The sequence below is a fragment of the Heteronotia binoei genome, chromosome 3 (genome assembly GCF_032191835.1).
Source record: "Heteronotia binoei isolate CCM8104 ecotype False Entrance Well chromosome 3, APGP_CSIRO_Hbin_v1, whole genome shotgun sequence".
In the NCBI taxonomy this organism is placed as follows: domain Eukaryota; kingdom Metazoa; phylum Chordata; class Lepidosauria; order Squamata; family Gekkonidae; genus Heteronotia; species Heteronotia binoei.
The window spans coordinates 39,541,322-39,567,084 of record NC_083225.1 but is presented as its reverse complement, the minus strand read 5'-3'; the positions used below and the strand labels follow the sequence as shown (position 1 = coordinate 39,567,084).

At 45.3% G+C, this 25,763-nt stretch overlaps 1 protein-coding gene across 1 annotated transcript in view; it reads right to left on the bottom strand.

Annotated features, from left to right (window-relative positions):
* The window catches only part of EDNRB (endothelin receptor type B), a 30,339-nt gene extending 5,069 nt beyond the window's left edge, over positions 1-25,270 (bottom strand). Inside the window, exons 1-6 of the mRNA XM_060233635.1 lie at positions 24,818-25,270; positions 10,207-10,322; positions 9,054-9,258; positions 6,283-6,432; positions 5,295-5,428; positions 1,663-1,771 (exon numbers count right to left, since the gene is read on the bottom strand). Of these exons, the coding sequence (XP_060089618.1) occupies positions 1,663-1,771; positions 5,295-5,428; positions 6,283-6,432; positions 9,054-9,258; positions 10,207-10,322; positions 24,818-25,270 (1,167 nt within the window). The remainder of the gene's footprint in view (positions 1-1,662; positions 1,772-5,294; positions 5,429-6,282; positions 6,433-9,053; positions 9,259-10,206; positions 10,323-24,817) is intronic.
* Positions 25,271-25,763: the final 493 nt, after the last annotated feature.

Sequence of the window (25,763 nt, the reverse complement as noted above, 5' to 3'; positions counted from 1 at the left end):
CTCAAGGGCGACAAACACATGATGAAGGTATTCCGTGACCAGTGTTCTCTCTAAGCTGAGTTTGTGTGAGCTAGCTCACAGTTTTTAGCCTCCGGCTCACACATTGTCTTAGGTCAGGAAGGGTTGCCTCAAAGCAAACTAACTTTTGCAGAAGCCCAGCTGCTTGCTCACAACTTTAATGCTAGTAGGCCATGAAGTAGAATTTTTGCTCACAAGCCTCCAGAGCTTACAGGAGCATTGTCCATGACTAGAACTTCAGCCACATTGAAGCACCGAGTCATTACTGACCCATGGGTGATGTCACATCAGGACATTTTCATGGCAGACTTTTTATGGGGTGGTTTGCCATTGCCTTCCCCAATCATCTAAACTTTACCCTCAGCAAGCTGGGTACTCATTTTACCAACCTCAGAACTAGAGAAATGGGGTTCAACTCTTCCTCCAGTACCATTTCTGGAATCAGAAACAGGCTCCTATTGCTGTATGCTAAAAGCAGATGGTGGGGAATGACGTTACTCATGTTGTGACTGTCTTTTTCCTCTCCTTACTGAGGTTTAAAAGCAGACTGGCAGGAACATTTTTGACTGGCGTGATAGCAGGGACACCACTGCATCAATCCAGAACAGGGGTCCCTTATGGCTGCTAAATAGGTCACAATCAGTGTTCCCTCTAAGCTGTGGAGTCCTGTGAGCAGAAATTCTACTTTGTGAGCTAATAACGTTAAGAGTTGTGAGCTACTAGCATTAAAGTTGTGATCTACTGCATAAATTAGTTTGCTCTGAGGCCATTTTTCGTGAGATAACACAAAAATATGTGGGCCACAGCCTAAAAAACTGTGAGCTAGCTCACATTAACTCAGCTTAGAGGGAACACTGGTCATAATCACACATCTGAAGTTCCTTTCATGGAACTCCAGCATCCTTTGCCATCTGGCCCTCCAGTGAACCTTAGCATTTTCAATCCTCATGTCAAATGCAGTATTTTAGCATGGAAATCATAAACACTTGTGGATTCTACCCAGTGGTACACTACTTCATTTATTTTCCATTTTTAATCATGTTACTTCTATGTTGTGGACAATGTGCCGTGAACTATAAAATACGAATTGAAACCTGCTGAGCTGTCTTTTGGACTATGAAATGAGCAATTACTCATCTTGAGCTTCACTGTTCATTATGGCGGAAGTATATTTACTAAGCAGGAGTCAGTAAAACTCACAGATTGTTACTTCACCCCAGGAGATGAATTTCACCAGCAGATATGAGACTTTCTCATTGTTGTTGACTTGTAGGGTTTCACCTTCAGCAATCAAGTATGGGTCCTAGTTGCATGCTAGTCTTTCTCTATTTGTGGGGTACACACAGGGGTGGAATTCTAACAGGAGCTCCTTTGCATATTTGGCCAAACAGCCTTGATGTAGCCAATCCCCCATGAGCTTACAAAAAGGTTCTTGGTAAGGATTGTAAGCTCTTGGTTACATTAGGGGGTATGGCCTAATATGCAAAGGAGCCCCTGCTAGAATTCCACTCCTAGGTACGCATAATTTAAACCCATCATTCTGATCACTTCTGAGCCCCACACAGCAAAGTCTACAGTGCAAAGGTTTCATCCAGGGGTGTCTACTTTCATTTCTACAGTAAGCAGCTAGTAAAGACTCCTTACCTTAAAGCAGTTCTTGAATCTTTTGCTTACAAAATAGAGAGCGATGGGATTAATGCAAGAATTCAGAGATGCCATGTTAATGCCAATGTAGTCCATGACCAGCAAAAAGCTGCAAGACAATAAAAAAGAAATGTTACTGCTTACTTTAAAAAAACCCACAGAGAAAGTTCACTGCTTTGTTCCCAGGCCCCACTCGGCAGTAAACAGGCAAGCAATCATCTGTGTCAAAATGCTGAAGCAACAAATAAATATATTCCTTATTATAATTGTTTTGAAGGAACTCTTTGAATTCTTTGTGTTAAAACATGCACAGCCTTTAAAGCACACTATCTTCAGAAATAACATTATAGAGATCACTTTCTCTTGTCTTCCCAGAACAAACTAGTGATATTACTCCAAGGTGTAAAAAGAATTTTCTACAATGAATGAGAAACAAGTCCCACAATTATTAGAAAAGTTCCTCTGGGAATGCGATCACACAAAACAAATAAAACACTTTCAATGCACTTTCCAACTGGATTTTACTGTGTGAACTGGCAAAATCCACTTGGAAAGTGCATTAAAAGTGGATTGAAAGTGCATTATTTACTGTGTATGATCGCACCCTCAGAATGTCAGAAGGGGAAAGCACTAAAGATGGTGACTGAAAGCTGAAGGTTTTGCTAAGAAATTAAGAAACCAGGAGATAAAAGAGGAGCCAGCCAGCAGAAAAATCAGGAAGTCAGGAATCCTGGAGGAAATGAAAAAGGGTAGTGAACTGGAATTTATTTGTTGGTTAATGAAAACACAGAGAGCAGGACATTCTCTTCCTAGTCTTTCAACTATGTACCCCCCCACCCTGAACCTAATCCTTTAGAGCCCAGGGCAGGGTTGTCAGGGAGCTGCCAAGAATGGCCAAACAGAATGAAGCTGTTGGTGCAAAAAGGGATCAAGAAAAACATAGTTGCCGTAGGTATTGGCTTGGTCAGCAATGCCAATTTGTACATCAACAACGTAACAGCAACACTGTGTTTGGACCAGAGACCTGGGTACCTTGTAGGAGTTTCCCATGAACAGTATATATATATAGCCTATGCCCATTTAAGGTGGACTAGACCATGATCTGTTGGAGTACTATTAGGCTCAGAGCATAGGCCAGTCTTAACCCTTGGAAAGAACAGGACTTGTGGTTCTTTGAGAGAAGGAATATAGAGGTTGCATCAAAAAGGGCACCTTCAGATCTTGTGAGAGACCAGCAGGAAAATATGTATCACCCCTCTTCTATCCAAAGAGTCCTCAATGTGTTGGTCTGGGCATATTCCCCATATCTCAACACTTCCTGTAACCATGAGATTTCTTTGGCTCCATTCTACAAAGTGCTGTCTACCAGCATAATTCTTTAGTCAGGGAAATGTACTGCGTGTTGAATCAGAAAAGCTCTCTTTCTGCTTGCAGTAGGCACTTCTGCTCATAGAAAAGGGGGGAAAGAGGGCCTGCTATCACCAGGGAACCATTTATGAAGGTATAAATGACTGGCATGGGAGGGGGAGGTTGCCATTTATGCAGCACAGTCCTTCCCATGCCCCACATAAACCAAGATAAAATCTCCCCACATGCAGTACATAACAGTAAAATCCATCAGCAGCAATACTATATTACTACAAGCTGTGGAGCCACCATACTCATCATCAGGGGGTGAAATCCTTCCCCCATCACTGCTGATTCCCCTTATGGTTGGGGTGGTGGTGGTCTTGGGTGTGTGGGGGGAATGAACCTAGCACCCTTTTCCGCTGCTTGGCCTGGCTTTTGGCATCTTCCATTGCCACTGCCAGACCCAGCGCAGTGACTGGCATCTTCCACCACTGCTGCTAGATATCCTCCACTCTTGCAGCTGGGCCACAGTGGCTGCCTGTGTCCTCTGCCTTGTGGCTGGGCTGCACGGCTGCAGGGAGTCCTCCTCCACCAAGTCAGGCTGCAGCAACTCCCAGGCATGTTCTAATGGTGGCTGCCGCTGGCCAGGCTGTGAGTGCTCTGCTGTCACCAGGCCATGCAAATGTATTTTTTTTCTGGGGGGGGGGATTTAACCCCCTATACATTTTATATTTGATTTCAGATTTTTCTGCAAACCTAGGAAGTCCCTCAAAAGTTTGAAGAAGGATCTGTTTACCCTCAGTGTGGCCCCAACTGGCAAATTTAAGTATCCACAGATAGAGGCCACACATGGCTAATAGTACATAGATATTATGTTCCACCTGTAAGATTACTAATGTAACAATCTCTACACCACGGTGGCTAAACTGTGGCTCAGAATCCACATGTGGCTCTTTCACACATATTGTGTGGCTCTTGAAGCCTCTACCACCCAGCTTGCAGCAGGCATCGGTCTCTTTAAATAATTTCGCCAAGCCAAGACAGACAGTGGCTTGGAGAACGCATTTAAAGATAAAGTTGCTTTCTTTCCACCTCTCCCTCTCCCCTCCTTCATCTGTTTTACTTCCTTCCCTCAAACATCTGACATTTATTCTATGTGGCTTTTACATTAAGCAAGTTTGGCCACCCCTGCTCTACACATCATGGGCACTGTCTCTTGCAAAATCACATACCAAAAAGTATCTAAATACTTCTGTTACTAAAAATGTTCGCCCAAGAATCACAGTAGCTATAACTGCAACTAATTAACGTCTAGCTTGTGTCTACACTCCACATTGGATCTTACCAATATGAGAATACGCCACCGGCAAAAGTCATCTTCAAAAGCAGTCTGATTTGGATAGTTCAGGCAAGCCCAGTCTTGTCAGATATTGGAAGCTAACAGGGTTGACTCTGGCAATTACTTGGATGGGAGATCTCCTTGAAATACCAGAGGCAGGAGGCAAAGGCAGACTGTATCAAGCCATCTCTCTGAATATCCTCCATGCTTCCAGTAGGGGTCAATCTCCAGAGGTCACCATGACTTCCAGGTGCACACGCACATTCACATGTGCACACACACACACAACCTCCCCCCAAACAAATAAATTTAAAAGGTGGTCAAGCCTCTGAGGTCCAAGACTGAGCAGTGGAGCTGTAACATCTCAGGATTCATACAGACAGACATCCACACGCAATCACCTCTAGAAGCACACAGGGGCTACCTCCAAACTCACAACCTATCTGGAATACATCAACTGCAGTAAACAAGCAGGGGACTCACAAATACTTTCTAGAGGAATTGGAATCATTTCCCTGTTCCCTCTTTATTTCTTGTTGTCTCTCCTACAGACTGCACTATCTGTATTTTACATATCTTATTTTTCTGCAAACCTGGGGAATCCTCCTGGTTTGTAGAAAGATATGCCCCTATCTGTTCATGAACCCATTGAGCCACACTCTTAAGATCATTCCTCAGAATTAGATGGTTCCTCCATCTGACGACAATCCACTTAGTAATGGATAACAAAGGTGGCACTTCCATGCACTTCTGGCCCAGGCTGCAAGTACATCAGCAAACAGTTCTGCATACTTTTGGTAATAATCACATAGACTGCTGGTTCAATGAACTGGCTGCATAGTCCTCATTCTAAATATGTCTTTTGGGAGAATAAATCACAATGTCAGCAGTCTCTCGAGAGCAGCTAAAGAGCTCTACTGGCATTCCATTAGGACTGTCTTACCTCAAGAATTCACATCTATTGGGGTCACTGTCGTTGTAAACGGTGAGCTTCAATATTCTACTAAGGTGAAGGGGCAGCCAACATAATGCGAAAACAAGCACTAAGCAGAAAACAGTTTTGGCCACTTCCCGCCTCTGAAAACAAAGAAGCAACATTAAAAAGAAAAGAGCATAGACATTTGAGTGAAATTCAAAGTAGCTGCATTTCCCAGTTGCAAAGTAATCTCTGACAGTCTGAGACATAATCTCTATGATTGGATTAATTCTGTTTAGCCTACACATATCAGAAAATCCCTCCCACCAAGATCCTGGATTAACACTATGAAAAAGCAAGGGGATTAAGTAAAAGATCAGAGATGCTGGAGAGAGGGAGGGAGGGAAAAAGACTTTCTGTCCCTCATCCACTCCAAAAAGAAAATCTGTTTGTGCATTTTGTTAGACATTGCTCTTTGATCTCCTTTCAAATGTTCCAACCACCAAAGTAGTAAAAGTATGGAACTTTTGACTGTTAACTATCTGCAATCATTATATACATCACTTTATAACACTGAACACTTCTCGTTTTGCTGGCTGGCTATATGCACACACAAACACCGCCCCCCCCCCTTAACCATAATTATTAGAACTGGGAGACCAAAGATAATAACAATGATCAAACAAGAGGATTTTACTATGATCACTTTTTATCTTGTCCATATAACTGCTTTGGGGCATTTATCCCAGATCCCAGGAAGTTACAGCACCACCTCATCTTTTCATGGTGGTCAGTTCAAAGATGTGTGCCCTCCCCTCCCCCGTTTCCCACATGAGGCCTAGTTGTGGTAATTCATCATGGGGCACATTAAAGATTTCATATCTTCTTCAATTGCTATCTCAAGTATCTACAGAGAAGTTACGTTTTGCTTAAAACAGGGTGTTCAATGCGCTGATCATAATTAATTTACCCCCCCCCCCGCCTCCTTTCAGGAAGGTTTTGAGCACCTTCTTACCTGTTTCAAGTGGTCGTTTAATGCAATCTGCATCCCACTCTTCTTCCTTAGCATCTCGCAGGTCATCAAGGTATAGAAGATGGCAGTGGTTGCCAGTGGCAAACAGAAATAAAAGCTGAACAGCCACCAATCTTTAGCTTCCTTGTAGAACTAATGGGGGAGAGGAAGTGTTAAGAATTTACTTCTACAAGTTGGGATAAAAGCCTACCTCTGCATCAGTGACATATATAACTGCCATCACATGCCCAGATTAATTGATCAGCGCTCACAGCACCCCATGAAAAGAACTATTGAATAAATACTTTTGAAAACAATTTCAGGGGGTAGCCTAAATCAGGGGTGCCGGATCTGACATAAATGACACCTTGTTAAGCCGGGCAATGTGTGTCATAAAATATAATGCCAGGAAGCAGAGATCCAAACTTTATAAAGGACACAGAGGTGTTTTCTGTTTTTTAAAAAGGTGCTTTCTTTGTATCTCTCTTGTGGGATTGAGGGAACTGGGCAAAGGTAGCTCTGGCTCTTTCCCTCCCTCCCCAGGGGACGAGGAGGGGGAGGAGCCTCAACCAATAGAAGAAAGAGAGGCTTGGCTCAGTAGCTCTGCTGTGCAATTGAGAGAACCTGGCAAAGCAAGCTCTCCCTCCCCCCCTAGGGAGGAGCTTCAGGCAATAGAGAAAACAGGCTTTGCTCTGTAGCTCCTGTGCAATTGGGAAAGCATGGCAAAGCAAGCTGTGACACAGAAGGAAGCAAGCGAGAGGGAGAAGGAAGCAGACTTGCTTGAGGGCCTGATAGGAGACCTTTGGGGGGCTCATTCGGCCACCGGGCTGCATGTTTGACACCTCTGGCCTACATGGACGGCAAGATTAGAGTCCAGTAGTACATTCAAGCCCCTGACCTGGGTATCCCAGGTTAGCCCAATCTCATCAGATCTTGGAAGCTAAGCGGAGTCAGCCCTGGCTAGTATTTGAATGGGAGACAATCAAGGAATCCCAGGGTCACTACACAGAGGCAAGCAATGGCAAAACAGCTCCAAATGTCTCTTCCCTTAAAAACCCTACTGGGTCACCATAAGTCACCTGTGACTTGACAGCAAGAATGTGGGGGGGGGGGCATGTTAAAGACAAAGGGAGCTTTGACTCTCAAAAGCTTATACCCTGGAAATCTTGTTGATCTTTAAGTTGCTACTGGACTGTTATTTTGCTCTTCTAAAAACAAGTCAACAAAGGCTATCGATCCTTCTTATTTTTATTAGTTCCTCTTCTCAAAGGAGTGCACAATGACAGCCTGAAAAACTCCAATTAACAGAAGCTTTGTGGCCTAGTCACCCAGGAGAGAACCGGGCTACACTTTATTCTCATTACATGGGAATCACAGCTGCCTATTCAGAATCCCAAAGAGTTCTTTATTGTTTACTCCGCTTCCAGGAGAATGAGAGCCCAGATGGCTCACATTCACATGAAGTGAGCAGTGGCTCTGTGGTACAGCAGATTCCTTGTGTGTAGACAGTCCCTGCTGGTTCAGTCCCTGGCATCACTCCAAGAGAAGGTGTTGAAAAAGATCTTTATTTGCCTGAGATCCTGGAGAGCCAGTCAACACTGATTAATTATCTTGTTGTGGGTCAGGCAGGGCTCAGCAATAGCAAGGACTCCTCAGGGGAAGAAGAGCCTCACATAGTCAGCCTTGAATCAACAGAAGTGGACCAGCAAGACAATGAGATGCAGGCTTATCCAGATTCACACCCAACAGCTGGTGCAGAGCCACTGACAGCCTCCAGCCCTCATGCAGCAGGTGAGCCTCAGTTAGCTGTTCCCAGCCCACCAATGTTTCTCACATCCTTAGAATGCTGTAGACAAAGCTGCAGGAAAGGAGGCAAAGTGCACACCTCATGGCCTGATGTCTGCTGCTTGCAGGATTACTTCTGAGCTGCTGGTTGCAAGCATGACTATTAGGCATAGGGCTATAAAAACCAGCCAAGAGAGGTTGTTGGGTATGGAAGTAATATGTATGTTGGAGGCTGACCTGCTGCCACTGCCTTGCCTGACTCCCTAGAACTCTGATTCTCTGACCGAATGCTTACTGTCTGCTCTCCTGACCTTGGACTGAATGACACTGGACTTCGGAACCTGCCAGCCAGTACAGGTCTGTTGCTATACATGTTTGTTATGAAGAAAGAAGCAGAGATTGTACTCCTTCCTTCCATTATTTTCTCTCTGTGTGGCATAGTAGTACTTGGGTGGGAGACCACCAAGGAAGACTAGGTTGCTATGCAGAGGAAGACAATGACAAACCACCTCTGCCCATCTGATGCCTTGAAAATCCTGTGAGATGGGACTTCATGGGAGGGGGCCTTAATGAAACCCACCACAAGCCCCATCCCTTGACACCAACCCTTGAATAGGGTTGACCCTTGACATCTTGGCCTCTCCACAGCCTTCAAAAACAGATAAGGATACAGAACTGCCCCCTGGTCTCCCTGTAATCAGAGTGCTACAAGAGTTTGCTTTGCACACAATCCATATACGGTTTATCCTAGTTTTTACTCATCATATATCATGAGACAAGTTATAGTTACACACTGGCTTGTGTTACAAGAACTCAGAACTGAGAACCATAATGTTAAATGTGCCCCAGAGGCTACCTAGTATCTAACTAATTAATGCCCAATATTTATAAATGGTCACCTCTGCCACAACAAAAAAAAGGACTTCATACAGTTTGAACCTCTAGAAATCTTATGGTGCAGTAAGCCAGGTTAAGAAAGGGTACCTTACTTGCATGAAAGGTGTTTTTTGCTGTGGATTTAGTAGGCAAGTTCGAATCTTCTCTCCTCTGTATTCTATAGAAATCATATCAAAGCCTATCGCTTCAGGAACGGCTAGGACAACAGATGCGGTCCAGATCAATACAATTTCTACGGCTGTCCACTTGGGCACTCCAATTCCTTTGATACGGCTCCAGGAAGCTACTGCCCGATACCTAGATTTAAGAAATGAACAGTGATTAGTTCAGATTAGCCAGTGAATTAGGACTAAATTCTGCTGTTCCCAACTAATGTGACCATAAACTCTGTTTACATGAATGACTGCATTGGTTTTATACAGGGGTATCTCTCTGAAAAATGGTAAACAGGATCTTCTATTCTCCTCTGAATCAAACTGGAGAATAACAAAGGCCCATGCCATGTCCTTATTGGGAAAAATCCACTGCCATATTGATCCTTTGCACCAGTAATGTGAAAATAACTGAGGCTTGTGGGAGAAGCCTGTGGTAAGGCTCCTTCTATGTCCTCACTGTAGGATCTCAAAGACAAAAACTGGCTTGGATCCTATGAATGAGTTCTGTGAGTCCTTGTCTCTGCCGTGGAGCATGCTTCCTCTTGAGCTAACACATCCCTTTTCCCTTTGCACATCTGGAATTGCTAGAACAAGAAGAGGCATGATGCAGACAATCCAGTGCAGAAAGGACTTTTTCATAGGATCCAAGCCTTTATGCTTACCTTAGATGTACCATCAAAAATTAATTAATTAACGAGCTACACCAAGAAGAAGACTGCAGATTTATACCCTGCCCTTCTCTCTGAATCAGAGACTCAGAGTGGCTTACAATCTCCCTCCACAACTGACACCCTGTGAGGTGGGTGGGGCTGAGAGGGCTCTCATAGCACCTGCCCTTTCAAGGACAACTTCCTGCGATAGCTATGGCTAACCCAAGGCCATTCCAGCAGGTGCAGGTGGAGGAGTGGGGAATCAAGCCTGGTTCTCCCAGATAAGAGTCCACACACTTAACCACTACACCAAACTGGGGAGGAGGAAGGAAATTTCCATGCTGCTATTGGAAAATTTAGTCTGCAATCAACTCAATGTTTTAAACATTGCTTACACCAAATGTGCATATTTGGTTAAAAAAAAAGTATTGGTTTCTCACCTGTCAATACTGAGAGCGCATAAACTTAACACCGTGATGCCTACTGATGTCTTTTGAATGAAGGGGACCAGTTTACATATTTCTACTCCAAAGGGCCAGTTTCCTCCAGCATGGAGCTGTTGAAAGGCAAATGACCAAAAGTTAAAAGGGGAGAGACACTTAACATCTCTAAAGCCACTCATTGGAAAATGAAAATGTTTCACAGACTTGAAGAACAGCAGGGAAAAGGGGAGAAGTGGCAGTCCCAGATGAGGTAGGGGAACAGAAAACATTATGAGAATGTACATGACTTTTTGTTTGACTGAGAGAGACACAAATTTATTCAAACAGAATATCTTGTTGAAGGCTGGACTGTGCCAATTGTAACATGTGGTGAACTGGCAAACCAGACTGTCCAGATGACTGAGTATCTGTGATTATGTTGTATGAGGAGGATGAAATGGCTGGTAGACTTGGTTCTCTGCCAGGCACATAGGGCCCCAGCAAGCCTGTCCTGTCTTCAAGTGGCTATACTAAGATTAACTTTTATACTGACTGTATTGATTGATCACATCATGATCACACATGCCTGGCTTTAACTGAAAGAAGAAAAATGGCACAGACAATTGACTGGAAAACATGACTATCTAGAAGGGGTGTCAAACATGCGGCCAGGGATCAGATCAGGCCCCTGGAGGGTTCCTATCAGGCCCACAAGCAAGTCTGATTTCTTCTCTCTCTCTCTTCTGAATCACAGCTTGTTTTGCCAGGCTTGCCCAATCGCACAGGAGCTACAGAGCAAAGCCTCTATTTTCTTCATTGGCTGAGGCCTCCCTTGTGGAGGAATGGGAGGAAGGAGAACTTGTTTTGCCAGGCTCTCCACTGCACAGCAGAGCTACTGAGTCAAGCCTCTCTTCCTTCTATTGGCTGAGGCTCCACCCCCTTCTCATCCCCTAAGGGGGGAGGGAAAGAGTCAGAGCTTCCTTTGCCCAGTTCCCTCAATCACATGGGAGAGATACAAAGTCTTTAATTGTGTTTATGTCCTTTATAAAGTTTATATCTCTGCTACCTGGCATTACATTTTATGACACACATGGACCGGCCCAACAAGGTCTCATTTATGTCAGAGCTGGCCCTCATAACAAATGAGTTTGACCCCCCCCCCCCGATCTACAGGAATCAGATAGGCAGGGGATCTTCACATTCACCCGAATGTGAATTCACAGGCTGTCTCTAAGATATTAACAGTGCCATCCTCAGCTGAGTCCCACGTGCTAAGCCCACTGACTACAGTGGACTTGGAAGGGTGTTTAGGATGGCACCATAAAGCTCAGCAGCAAGGAGATAACATGAGTGGCACCTACAATCCCTTGCTGGAAGGGCAGAATACGAATATAATAAGACAGAAACTTTAGGGCTCACCCAAGGAGGTCAGGAAAGTTCCCAGTGTTCTGGCTTTCTACAAACTATGCAAAACCAAACTATTCAAGAGGGCTTTTCTCTGGAGGTAACAGGGTTGCTGTGCATAAAATGGTTTTACAAATTTGCTTGGATAAATGGTTGAGGACCCTGGTTTGCACTGGTGTGTATTGCTTATCATTAGTAGAATCCTATTGTGTAATTTCTCTACTGACTAATGTCATGTGAATACTTATGCTATGTTTTGGTTCTTTCTGGTAGTCTCAGACTTCTGAAATCCTAATGCATTGGTTACTGAATGTCCAATTTTGTTGCTTGTACTGGCTTAGTCTGGGTAACCCACCTTGAGTCCTTGTGAGAAAGGGGGACTATAAATAATGCAATTTTTTAAAATAAATAAATAAATAAATAGAGCTGTCAGCTGGTTGAAGACTCTTACAGTACAATTCCACAAATTTACTTCAGTCTAAGCCCAGTGACTTCAATGGATAGGACTGCTCTGTTCGTTGAGTAAATAGGCTAACTAATTTCATTTTAAAATGTGCACATTACCAAACTTTCAGCAATGCCTTTTTTAAAAAATAAAATAAAATAAAGCAATGTCTTTTTGAGGCACTGAAGCATGAGATAATTTACAGTTGAATAAACAAAAATGATCGCATGTGGTGAAAAGGAAAGATGATCTGTCATATTTTCCAGTCTCTAGCACAATAATTAGCCAGGAACAAAACAGTTAAAACCCCCCAAACTGACGTGCCATTAAGAATGCAGGAAGAACTCTGCTGGATCAGACAGGTGGCCCACCTAGTCCAGCTTGCTGTGTGACACAGTGGCAAACCGATTGCTGCAGAGAGCCAAAAACCTAGGCACGGAAGCTGAGGCCTGAAGGTGCCTACTGACATTGTTATTGAAAGGTTTACTGCCTCTGAATGTGGAGGTTTCCCTCAGTCACCACAGCTAGAAGCCACTGATAGACTGTGACACTCTTCCTTGTTAAGGCCATATTGTCCTTATCATATCAAGATCTTCCCCAGAGTGGAGGACCCACAATGCTTCAAACCGGAAAGGGGAGGAAGCTGCTCCACCTGATTCCGCTTCCCTTCTCTGTTTTCTACTCCCACATGCCGCCTGAGCCAGGAATACTTCATCCTCCCTAGCATGTTGCAGACACTCCTTAAATAAGCCACTCTTCCAATATCCTCTCAGAGCTGGAGAGCCAGTTTGGTATAGTGGTTAAGTGTGCGGACTCTAATCTGGGAGAAATGGGTTTGATTCCCCACTCCTCCACATGCACCTGCTGAGTGACATTGAGTCAGTCACAGTTCTTGAAAGGGCTGCTCTCTCAAGAGCAGTTCTCAAATGAGTTCTCTCAGCCCCACGATCTCACAGGGTGTCTGTTGTGGGGAGAGGAAGGAAAAGGAGAGTGTAAGCCGCTCTGAGACTCCAAGTGAAGTGGGGAGTATAAATCCAATCTCCTCTTCTTTCATCCAATCAGGAAGTGTCCCAGAGCTTGCCTCAGACACAGCCACCTCATGGGTTGTCCCGCCACCCCACAGGCTTCATGAGAGGATGGCCTCCACATGGGTCCCAAACTCAGTTCCTTAGCCCAGAGTTTGTGACCCTGCCCTGCCTGTTTTGGGTACATCTGGGCTCAGCTGAAGTGAATGATGGCCATGTATGGTTTGCCTCAGCCAAGGTGAGTTGTACCCAATATTCCCTCTAAACTGTGGAGTCTTGTGAGCAAAAATTCTACTTCATGAGCTACTGCCATTAAAGTTGTGAGTGAGCACTTTGGCTACAGCATAAATTGGTTTGTACTGGGGTCATTTTTCCTGAGCTAAGACAAAAATGTGTGAGTGAGAGGCTAAAAAACTGAGCTAGCTCACACTAACTCAGCTTAGAGGGAACACTGGTTGTATCTGCAAGTCTGGGACAGATTTCGGCACTGGATACAAACTTGTCTTCTACGAATCTCTTGAGTTCCCTTTTTAAAGCTGTTTGTCACTACATCCAATGGCAGCATATTCCCACACTTTTAATAACTTGTGTAAAGAAATATTTCCTTTTGTCTGTCTGAATCTACTGTCTATTAATTTCATTGGGTGCCCTCAAGTTCTACTACTTTGGGATAGGGAGAAAAAGTTCTTTCTGTTTACTCTCTCTGCACTGTGCATAATTTTATAAACCTCTATCATATCCCCCCTTAGTTGCGTTTTTTCTCAACTAAACACTCCCAGAATCTTCAGCCTTTCCTCATAGAAAACGTGCTCTAACCTCTGAAATCTTGGTTGCCCTTTTCTGTATTTCTTCCAGCTTGGAGGTGTCCTGCTTGAAATATAGTTGACCAGTACTTCACACAGTAGCTCAGCCTTATTAATTAAAACTGGCTCATGCTGTTTAACAAACTATGAAAGAAACACACACTCTCCGTTTACAAAATAGTAGCAATGTGTAATACAAACTGCATTCACCAAAACACCTTGAATAAGCAGTACACTAATGCAATTACCAAACCATCCCATGCACAATGTAGCCACTGTCCAGAATTCATAATGATTTGTGATGAGTCCGATGAAAAAACAGAACCGGTCCAATTTCGTTTCAGATGTGCTATCATTCCTCAAGGGACCGTCTTGCCGTATATTTTGGAACAGTAGACTTAAAGTGCCAAAATTTCCTGCCTTCCTTAAGTTCTTATATTTTTAAACAGACAGCTGACCTAATAAGGGAGCTGAAGGAGCCCACAGCCAGAGGACAATGGCCTGGGCCTGGGATTTAACTGTGAGACTGATAAGAGGAAGATGGTTTTAGCTGACATTATGCAGAAAGAGCTCTCCTGGTTGAGGAATGAGATGGCTGAGGAATGTATCTGGATAGCTGGCAATGGAAAAAGCCGAGTGAAATATATAAGCCTGTACTGGGGATCTGTGTAAGAGGCAACGGCCATGATCCATTAATGTTTACTCACAAGTAAATCCTGTTGACACAAGTTTAATAAGCATGGCTAATTCCGTGCTTAATTTGTATTGCCTACTGATTAAAATAGTTACACTTTTTACTTGTTTACCTTTATTTTTATTCCACTTTTCACCCCAATGGGGACTCAAAACCACCTACATCATTCTCCTCTCCCCCATTTTATCCTCACAAACAACCCTATAAGCCAAAACTCCTGGAGCTTACAGTAGGCCCTGTACTAAGAGCCCTGTAAGCTCCAGGAGGATTGGCTACATCAGGGGGTGTGGCCTAATATGCAAAGGAATTCCTGCTGCAAAAAAAGCCCTGCCTATAAAATAGGTTAGGCTGAGAAAATGTGACTGGCCTAAGGTTCCATGGCCTAAGCGGGGATTCAAACCTGGATTTCACAGATCCTAGGTCAAAACTTTAACCACTACACCATGCTGGCTCGCAACACAAATACAATCTAAATACAGAGTATTTATGCCCTGACTTTCCTTTGTGACTCAAAGTGGCTTATAAATCCAAATGTAAAACAAAGTAGAGGAAAATTCCAACTACTTGCCCTTTAAAAGTCCCAGTGTACAAAACAAACTTGCAGAGCTTCCTAAAACTTTTAGAGATGGTGCCCTCCTTACCTTCTCAGGGAACCCCTTCCCTAGAGTGCAAAGTGTAACAGAAAAATTATGGGCTCTAATGGATGCCAGGTAGGCTACTTTGTGGGGAACATCCAGTGGGTGGCAAACTAGGAACCCAGGGCTTTTTTTTTTGTAGCAGGAATTCCTTTGAATATTAGGCCACACACCCCTCATGTAGCCAATCCTCCAAGAGCTTACAGGGCTCTTCTTACAGGGCCTACTATAAACTCTTGGAGGACTGGCTACATCAGGAGGGTGTAGCCTAATACACAAAGGAGTTCCTGCTACAAAAAAAGCCCTGCACAGGACATATGGGGAAAGACAGCATAATGTTTTGCAAATTCCCAAGACCAAATGATGTGGTATGAATAAACAATGTACTCTAAAGATTTTGTCCTTATTTGTTCCAAAATTGTGACTGGCAGAAATCTTTAAAACAAACAACCAGCTTTTGATTTTAGAATTCTGTTTGTGTGTTCTTTTCACCCATTCTCCTGAAAGATGCCCATGCTTTATCAGAGGCTTTTTAGTGCATGTTATACAAAGATGAAAAGAAGTCTAACCACACGAGGAAAAAAGTGTGTTCATAGGGATAGTATGGGAGCAATTTGCAAAAGATATCTCAGCCATGGTGCAATGGACTACACATTGAAAAGATTAAAAGTCCTGTGTAAACAGATGAAGGACTGTGAAGGGTTAGTTCTTCACAGAAACGAGCCTTGAGTGACAAACTACTCCTTGGAATCTGATTGGTTAGCATTCAGTCTGATTTCAGCTCTCACTGAGAACAGTCAAGTACTGACAGTGTCTGAATTCAGCCCTTACTGAGAGCAGTTTAATGTAGACAGAGTACTGGGGAGGCAAGAGTGGATAGTTAGAAGATGACTCCCATTCGGGCAAAGGGAAGAGGATAGATCTTCTAGTGAGAATTTCCCTACCCACTCAAACAGGGATATAGCTCTGAAGAGTGGAGAGATCCCTGCTTTAAGAGAGTTAGAGACTGCCTTGTGAAATGTTAAGAGTCAGTTAAAACTCAAGTACTGGTGTGTTTAGAGAAGGGACTTGGGCACTGGATAGTGTCCCAGTCTTCTGGAAACCAAAAGAGTGAATGCTCAAAGAAAGTGCACTGCTGGAACAAAAGCCTCTCGTCATAAAGATCCTAAGCCACTGTGAAAAGCTTATGAAACCCTCAGTAGCCTGAAACAAATGTACTAAGGTCTGTGCATATACTTATTTACATCAGAGTTCTATACTGAGTTACTTCAGAATTTTTACCCCTGACTTCACCTGACCTTCCCCCCCTCTATGGTGAATAAAGTAGTTTGTTGTTTTTTAATTTTAAAAATCCTTGAGTGTCATTTTAGTAGTTTAAGGGGCCCCTCAACCCTTCTCTCAGGTCCCTCAGCAGCAAATTATCATACTGTGACAGGGTGGGACAGCCAGAGTTTCTTTAGCAAAGAAGAAATATATATATAACTAGGGTGGCTCAATCAGAGAAAGGGAGGAAAAACGGAAGGAAGTGGATGGGTGTGTCACACATGGTTTCCCAACATGCATACAGGAAGCCGGATACACTTTTCTAATCATAACTATCACCAAAGGACTTTGTGCACTGATTATACTTATAATTTGGCTCTCTTCCACTGTGGGACTCAAGAGGGCATCTATGGAGTTCCAAGGCCATTATTCATCCAAGCACTGATCAGACCCTAAAGTGCTTAGCTTCTAGAAGGCTGCAGCAGATGATGCCGTAGGATCTCTTCTAGTAGCAACATCTGGTGTTATAGAATATGGGCTGGCACAAAGAGTTACAATGAGAAAACACGTTCCCTAAAGCCCCAGGGTAAGTATAAGAAGTACAAGGTCAGCCTTCCTAACAAAATGTACAGAAGTATCTTGCTGACTCAGTTTTTACATCAGAGGAGATGTAACTTGGGTTACTCCTCGTCATCCAATGATTTTGTAAGACTATCACCTTATTAAGACTGATGGCTGGGATAAGTAAGCACCGAGTTACAAAGGTGATGAGCTAATTTCTGTGATTTATGATTTTGTTCCAAGGAAAGGAACATTAATCTTATTAAGACCACCAGTCTTAATAAGGTGGTAGTCTTTTTTATATTATAAAAATCAACAGTACATGTACTGATTTATGCAAGGTATACCAAGTATCTACCATGTGCAACTTGCAAGCTATAATTTGAACTACTGACCATGCCATCCTAAGCAGAGTAACCCCTTTCTAAAACCACCAACGGAAGGAGAGTCAGCAACCTTCCTCATTGTCTCTTCCTTGCAGCAGCCATATCTGACCCCAGAAAAGTTGATTCCTAGGATCACAGGTCTTGTGTGGGTCAGGAGGTTTCCATGGGAAGGGGATAAAATCCTCCTCCCTGGCTCTTCTATCAGCTGAGCTGGCCCCCTTCCTACTTTTTACTGAAACCTTTTGACCCATGTAGTTAATACTCCACAAGAGTCTTTGGATGTCAGCAGCAATACTCCCTCTAAGCTATGGAGCCTTGTGAGCAAAAATTCTACTTCGTGAGCTACTGGCATTGAAGTTGTGAGCTACTGCTTAAAAATTATTTTGCTCCGGGCCATTTTTCCTGAGCTAAGACAAAAACATCTGAGCCAGAGGCCAAAAAACTGTGAGCTAGCTCACACTAACTCAGCTTAGAGAGAACACTAGTCAGGACAGAGTCAACTTTATTGTGGTCAGAAATTGCTGATGAGAAAGGGCAGCGGGTAAGATTCATGGTCTTTGTCTGAGCCTTGAGCTGGATCCAACCCACTATAACTTATAAAGATCGAATCAAGTGCTGAATGATTATAACTTAAAATCACCAGCTCGTTAAAATGGTCAGTAACTGCCATCATCAAATCACTTAGCTCAGTTTCACAGCTCTTAACCAAGGGAAAAATCTGATAACGGAAACTAAGTTTACTCAATGCATGGAAAATGCCTTACGCCCTAATTCTAAATGCATGGTGATAGTTTGGTAAAAAGGGCTAATGTGAACAGTACTACATTAGAGAAATGAAATGAAGGCAGAAGCAAAATATTACCAAATTTGATAGTGGGATCCAGAAGAGCTGGGTAGCAGGAGAGGAAGGGGGGGCCGAGAAGGGAGAGATTGTTACTAATGGCACAGGGCAGAAGGCATGGAGCAAAAAGTGAGGAAATGGAAGACACTGATTAACCGATAACTTTGTCAGTAGTGGAGTAAGCAATACTGAAAGATTTAAGGACAAGTATACGAGTCATGAAACTATTGCAAAAAATGGGTAGCTTTACACATTTGGCAGCTGCAAATCCACACTTTCTGTCTGTAGGTGCAGAAGGGAGACAGCCAATCTAAGAGAGCCAGTTTGATGTAGTGGTCAAGTGCACAGATTCTAATCTGGGAGAACCGGGTTTGATTTCCCACTCCTCTACATACAAGAGCAGAAGTGACCTTGGGACAGTCATAACTCTTTCAGAGCTGTTCTCTCAAGAGCAGTTTCTTTCAGAGCTCTCTCAATCCCACCCACTTCACAAGGTATCTGTTGTGGGCAGAGGAAGAGAAAGAGATTGTAAGATGCTCTGAGACTCCAAGTGAAGGGCAGGGCATAAATCCAATCTCTTCTCTTCTTCTTATAGTACAATTACAGTGCCAGCTCCACAGTGCAATCCTATTGCCTTCAATGGACTCTGAAGGGTATAACTCTGCTTAGGATAGTACTGTTAATGCATCTGATGAAGCGAAGCCACAATAAAATTGCTCAGCTTTAAGGATGCCTTTCTGTTCCCTCACTGGGTGTATGCTCCCCTTAACACGTGTAGTTCAGAACACAAAATTCATACACGTTGTCTCATGCACACACAACAATACAGATCTAATCCAAAAATTAAGGTGCATCAAGGCCAAAAACAAAAGATAAAAAGAGAAGGAACTGTCAGCCCATTGTAAACCTGTGTAATATTTCAAAATACAGATGTTCAGATTTTGTCTAACTCAAGGGGTGGGGTGGGAAAGAGATCTCTGTTCTGAGCTTTCCCATACTGAATGTAAACAGAAGACTAAGCTGAAAACACTCATGATAATTTCCCACTGGGAAGGGGTCTGGGCAGAAGGAAGGAAGGAAAAAGATATCAACAAGAACCATTTCTTATCATAAATGCCCATGGAAAATAATGGGCTGCTCCACTACTCCATAGCATCATCCTTGCATGGATGAACCACTTAGCTACTTATACTTTGCCCATTTCAAGAACTGTGTGAAACTGGGGGTATGGAATGGAAAGCAAAAAGCTTGATCCTCCCTTTCTCCCTCTGTAAGAGATCTGGCTTTTGGTTTGATCTCCATGGGTGGAATTCTGATTTCTTGCAACCATGAAAGGTTGCCCTATGCACAACTGGAAGGTATATTACATGGGGAAAGCCAGGTTTATGAAACATCCCTATCCCTGGGTGAACAGAACTGGCCATTTGCCAAAGGGTTTTTTGACCTGGGTGTACGAGTTTGTCCCTGGGCAGTTAAGTCATCAGTATGGGTTCTCTATACCATCTTGCCAAGTGATAAGGAGGAGGATGCTAATGCTTCCCTGCATTTTCCATATCTCTAAAATGATGTTGACTCAGCCTTCCATCCTTTCGATGTCGATAAAATGAGTATCCAGCTTGCTGGGGAGAAAGTGTAATGACCGGGGAAAGCAATGGCAAACCACCCCGTAAAAGGCCTGCCGTGAAAACGTTGAGAAAGCAGCGTCACCCCAGAGTCGGAAACAACTGGTGCTTGCACAGGGGACCTTTCCTTTCCTAAAATGATCATCACACTGCAGGATGACATGCACTAAGGGCACACAGTGGTAACCTGATAAAAATGGTGATCTGTAAGCATTCATTTGCTGCACTGTGGTAGAGACCGGGAAAGTGGAACTGGCTAAGGTTTAGCACTGTGTGTGGGGGAGACTGGGGCTGCTTCAGTCGCCTCCTTCAGTCGAGCTGGCAGAGGCAGCTGATCTACCTCCCCCTCCCCTTTAAAGACCTCTGCTGATCAGCTGATTGATGGGGGTTTTTAAATGAGGGGTAGAGAAGTTGCTGCCGCACTGCCCCTTCCCTCCGCCTGGCACCTGGGCAGGCAAAAGGAGCAGCATGGCTGCTCTGCCTTGCTCTGAGGCTGCCTCCCTTGCAAGGTGCCAGAAAAGGTGTGCGCAGGTGTCATTTTGCACCCATCCAGGGGTGGAATTCTAGCAGGAGCTCTTTTGCATATTAGGCCACACACCCCTGATGTAGCCAATCCTCCAAGAGCTTTTGTAAGCTCTTGGAGGATTGGCTACATCAGGGGCGTGTGGCCTAATATGCGAAGGAACTCCTGCTCAAATTCCACTCCTGCACCATGCTGGGGACCCCCATTCTAGTATGTTCAGAAGGTACATGAGATACCTTCCAACCAAGCAGGTCTAGTTTCAGTTTACTTTATTCCGGTCCACGACAGCACAGTACAAACAGCAGCAACCACAAGGAAAGGAAAGGTCCCCTGTGCAAGCACCAGTCATTTCTGACTCTGGGGTAACGTTCACAACATTTTCATGGCAGGCTTTTTACGGGGTGGTTTGCCATTGCCTTCCCCAGTCCTCTACACTTTCCCCCCAGCAAGCTGGGTATTCATTTTATCGACCTCGGAAGGATGAAAGGCTGAGTCAACCTTGAGCTGACTACCTGAACCCAGCTTCTGCTGGGGATCAAACTCCGGTCGTGAGCAAAGCTTAGGACTGCAGTACTGCAGCTTTAACACTCTGCGCTACAGCAGCAACCACAAAGAGATGATTAAAAGACACGAGTACATAAAATAATTTTTTAAAAAGATTAAGCATTGATGCAAATACCAAGGTATTAAAAATAAAATAGTACTAATCCAATCTCTTCTGATTTAGTACATCTACAAGCAGGCCGAGTCTGGTTAGTGTCAGGATTGGGGGGAGGCAGGTTTCCTAGTGATTCTACATGCACTGTCTTGATTTCCATGATGGGCTATATATGAAATAAAAAGTACAGCTTATGTCAAGGCCATCACAGCCAAGACTCTACTACCACAGTTAATAATAATAATAAACTTTTATTTATATCCTGCCCTCCCCGCCAAGGCAGGCTCAGGGCGGCTAACAAGACATGGTAAAACCATGATACCTTAGGGCAGGTGTCTCTCACCTTAGGGCAGGTGTGTCTCACCATCCCAGCAAGGCACAGCACGGTGCAGCAGTGTGGAAGCAAATAGTTCTAAATCCCGCCCCACCCCCTGGTCTTCCTTGACTCAAGTTCAGAACATACTTCTACGGGGAGGCTGTTTGCTGTGTCTCTGCGTGAGCTCTGCAGCAAAGGGGAGCCAATTTGCACGGAAACTGTGAGCTCAGCAAGTCGGTTTGTGCTGGAAATTCAACCTGCCAGCAGCACTCAAATGATGGGGTATCCCAACAGGTCCAGACAGAGACTCATCCATGTACAATAATGTAAATGTTAATTTCCTTTGACGTATTGTGTTTAAATGTTGAACAAAATGGACTTGAAATGCTGATAATGTATCAATATGCGGATGACACCCAGCTCTACCTAATGATGGGTGGCCAGTCTGACTGTACCCCGGAAAATCTAGACCTGGCACTACAAGCCGTGGCCTTCTGGCTCAAACTGAGTCGGCTGAAATTGAATCCGACGAAGACGGAGGTTCTCTACCTGGGTCGGGGCGGTCCGGGGAGAGAGATCCAGCTGCCGGCCCTTGACGGGGTGCCACTAATACCGGTCCCCAAGGTCAAGAGCTTAGGCGTGCTCCTTGAGTCCTCCCTTACAATGGAGGCTCAGGTGGCAGCCACTGTTAGATCTGCCTTTTTCCATCTTCGGCAAGCACGGCAGCTGGCCCCTTACCTGGACCGCAGCGACCTAGCGACGGTAATCCATGCTACGGTCACCTCAAGAATAGATCACTGTAATGCTCTCTACATGGGGCTACCCCTGACGCTAACCCGGAGACTACAACTAGTGCAGAACGCTGCGGCGCGGCTGTTAATGGGGCTACCACGACGGGAGCACATTCGGCCAGTGCTGAGAGAGCTGCACTGGTTGCCTGTTGTGTTCCGAGTTCGCTTCAAGGTGTTGGTATTAACCTTTAAAGCCCTTTATGGTCAGGGACCTGCCTATCTACGGGACCGCCTTTCCCCATATATCCCCCAGAGAGCACTGCGATCAGGGACAAAAAATCTGCTGTCCGCCCCTGGCCCAAAAGAAGCCAGGTTATCCGCAACAAGATCTAGGGCCTTCTCGGTGGCAGCACCAGAACTCTGGAACACCCTCCCAGAAGCTATAAGGGCCCTGCGGGATTTGTCGGCGTTCCGCAGGGCTTGTAAGACCGAACTGTTCAGGCAGGCTTTTCTGGTTGACTGAAAATGGGCTGCCACCGGACATCCTACAGAAGCTGGTGGTCATAGTCAGAACCTAATACCGCCAGACTAGACTGAGATATCGTAATAGTTTTTAACCTGATAAATGTATTATGGTTTTATATGTTTTATGAAATTGATTGTTTTTATGATATTGTAAGCCGCCCTGAGTCCGCTTGCGGAGAGGGCGGGATATAAATATAAAGTAATAAATAAATAAATAAATAAATGATAATGTAACACATCCAAAAAGAAAAAGACAAGGCATATCTGAAAGCGCTTATTGGCTTGAATTGGTCAGGGGGGAGGGCATGGAAGTACAACAAAGCTCGACAGTTTGGGAATGTGGGTAACCATTAATGATCTCTGTGGAATGGGAAAAGGGGAGTCAGCATGTACCTGCCAATCATGCAGCTGGGCCATCTAGCAGAACCCCTTTATGCCCTCTGAGGATGTGATAATTGGAGCCTATCAGGAGTCATCCAGACTACACCAGGCTATCTAGGGAACTGGAAGGACTTCCGCAGGAAATGTCTGAAGCATTCTTCAGTTGAGAAAGAGATTTAGTACAAGGAACAGAGGCAGCCCAAGCCATCCGTTCCAAATGTTATCAAAGGAGCTGCTCAAGAGCTATTCCAGATCAGACAAAGGAAAGTCAAGCCAACCAATGCCAGAATAGCATCTCCTAGGAGGGGGTGGGATATCAGCGTTTCAATATTTACAGATTCACAGGGCTGAATGGGACTACAAATTTCATAAGCCACAACTCAACCTCCACAACACGGGATCCTCCAAACGGAACTCTCTTCCCTAGGAAATCATTCTACACAGCTGAGGCGGAGGGTAACTCACAGTAGCCCCCCTCCCACGTCTCTGGAATTAGAAAAAAACGGTTTTCAGGGCAGAGGGCATATACCACTGGGCAGGTTTAATCATTAGCTCTTCCCTGTTCACTTTCAAGTTTTTCTAAACGTCCATGTAGGCACTCTGGATAGTTGATGGTTCTCTGTGTGACATCTGGGTGTCTTTGAAGGGCTTACTGTTTTTTTTTTTGCAAAAGGGCTCAAGCCTGTGTGGAAACCCAGTTCCTTGACTAAGAAGCACCTTGAAAGAGGCACATGACACAGTGGTTACAGTGTCGAACCAGGATTGTGGAGACTCAGGTTTGAATCTGGGCTCGGCCACGGAAGCTTGCAAGGTGACCTTGAGGCAGTTACACACTCTTAAGACCAGCCCACCTCCCAGGATTGTTGTGAAGATAAAATAGAGGAGGGGAAACATCGGATGAAACGTCAGGTCCCCACTGGAGAGAAAAGTAGGCTATAAATGATGTACATTAAAAACAACAAGAATCATTGTTGCTGGACTAAATCTGAGAAGCGGTTCAAATATTGCCATGAAGCATGTTGGGTGATCTTTGGCCAGTCCTTTTCTCTCACTCAGGGATGCCAGACTCCAGTTGGGACCTGGGGATCCCCCAGAATTACCGTACATCTCATTTCCAGACTACAGAGATCTTCTTCCCTTTAGAGAATGGATGCTTTGCAGGATGGGCTCTATAGCATTGTGCCCCCTGAGGTCCTCTCTTCCCTGCACTCTATCCCCAAATCTCCAGGAGTTTCCCAACCTGGATCTGGCAAAAAAAACCCCCCCCCCATTCCCTGTTGGTGGCCATGGCACCCGGCAACCCTACTCTCACCCTAACCTATCTCAAAAAGATCCTCAAGACTGAAGCCACTCTGAACTTGTTTGAGAAAGAACGGGACAGAACTGTAAAGCAGAGGTGGCCTAACTTGCTTAACACAAGAGCCACAGAGAATAAAATCAGCTGTTTGAGCCACAAGACATGAATGTCAGATGTCTGAGAGCCAGCTGGCAGGCTGGAAAACAGATGAGGGAAGGAGTTGGAAAGAAAGCAACTTTAAATGTGTTCTCCAAGCTGCCAGCTGGTGGAGGCTTCAAGAGCCGCACGATGTGTGTGAAAGAGTCACATGTGGCTCCCGAGCCAAAGTTTGGCTACCCCAAAAGACAAAATCCTCAGTCTGGCTGAACTGGCTGCAGCTGAGGTCGACTGCAAAGCCCTCTGCGCATGTTCAGACGCCCCTTCCTCTTGATGCTCCCTTCCGTCGCCCCAGCTCCAAAGCATCCCCAGCGTCAAGAGAGGGGCCCCTCGGGAAAGGGGCTCACATCGCTAGCCACTCACCCTGTACAAGTTGATGGGGATGTCGATGATGATGTGGAGCAGGTCCCCCAGGGCCAGGCTGGCGATGAGGATGTTGGGCCCGTTGCGCATGCACTTGTTCTTGTAGATGATCCGCAGCAGCGTGGAGTTGCCGATGATGCCCAGCACGAAGACCACGCAGGCCACCAGCGTGTTGACGTACTTGAAGGACTCCTTGATCTCCGGCCGCCGGGGGCACATCGGGTAGGGGCGGGCGAGGGCCGAGCCGGGCGCAGCCGGGCGCGACAGGTTGGCGCCCCGCCGCTCCAGGCCTCCGGTGGCCGGGGCGGCGCTGCTGGTCCCCCCCAGCAGGGGAGCGAGGCTGGGCTGCAGCGCCCCGTCGAGGCGCGGCGGAGGGGCGCTCCGTTCCACCGCTCGGCTGCAGCTCAGCAACACCGCCAGGCTCCAGAGCTTGCCCAGGCTGCGCCCGCCCATCCTCCGTCCCGAGAAGGCCGCCTTCCTTCGCCCTAAAGGGGGAGAAAAGCGAGCCGGCAGAGCCGAGATCAGGAGACGTCCCCGGCCCAAGCACGTGCGCCCGCCCGCCCGGAGCCAGGGAGCCGAGGCGTCTGCCGAGCCCGCCTTGCGCGCCGTCGGGAAGCGCCGAAAGAGGGCGGAGGGAAGGAGGCTCCGGCCAAAGCGAGGGGGGGGGGGGAAGCCCTGCCCAGCTCTGGGGCTCGTTTACGGACGCTTTGGCGCTTTGCCCTGGCGGCGGCCCAGGCGGGGACAATTCAGCTGGCTCGCCAGGCTTCATCCGCTAGCTCCGAAGGAAGGTGGAAGGAGCACCGAAAGAGCAAGTTCAAGCAATTTGTTTCTGGAAATCACCCCAAGCCGTTCGGCAAAAAGGCTTTGCAAAGCGTTTCTCCTTACTGAGTTGAGATTTTTTTTTTATTTAAAAAATCAATGGTTTAAATTAGCGTATATTTTAAAA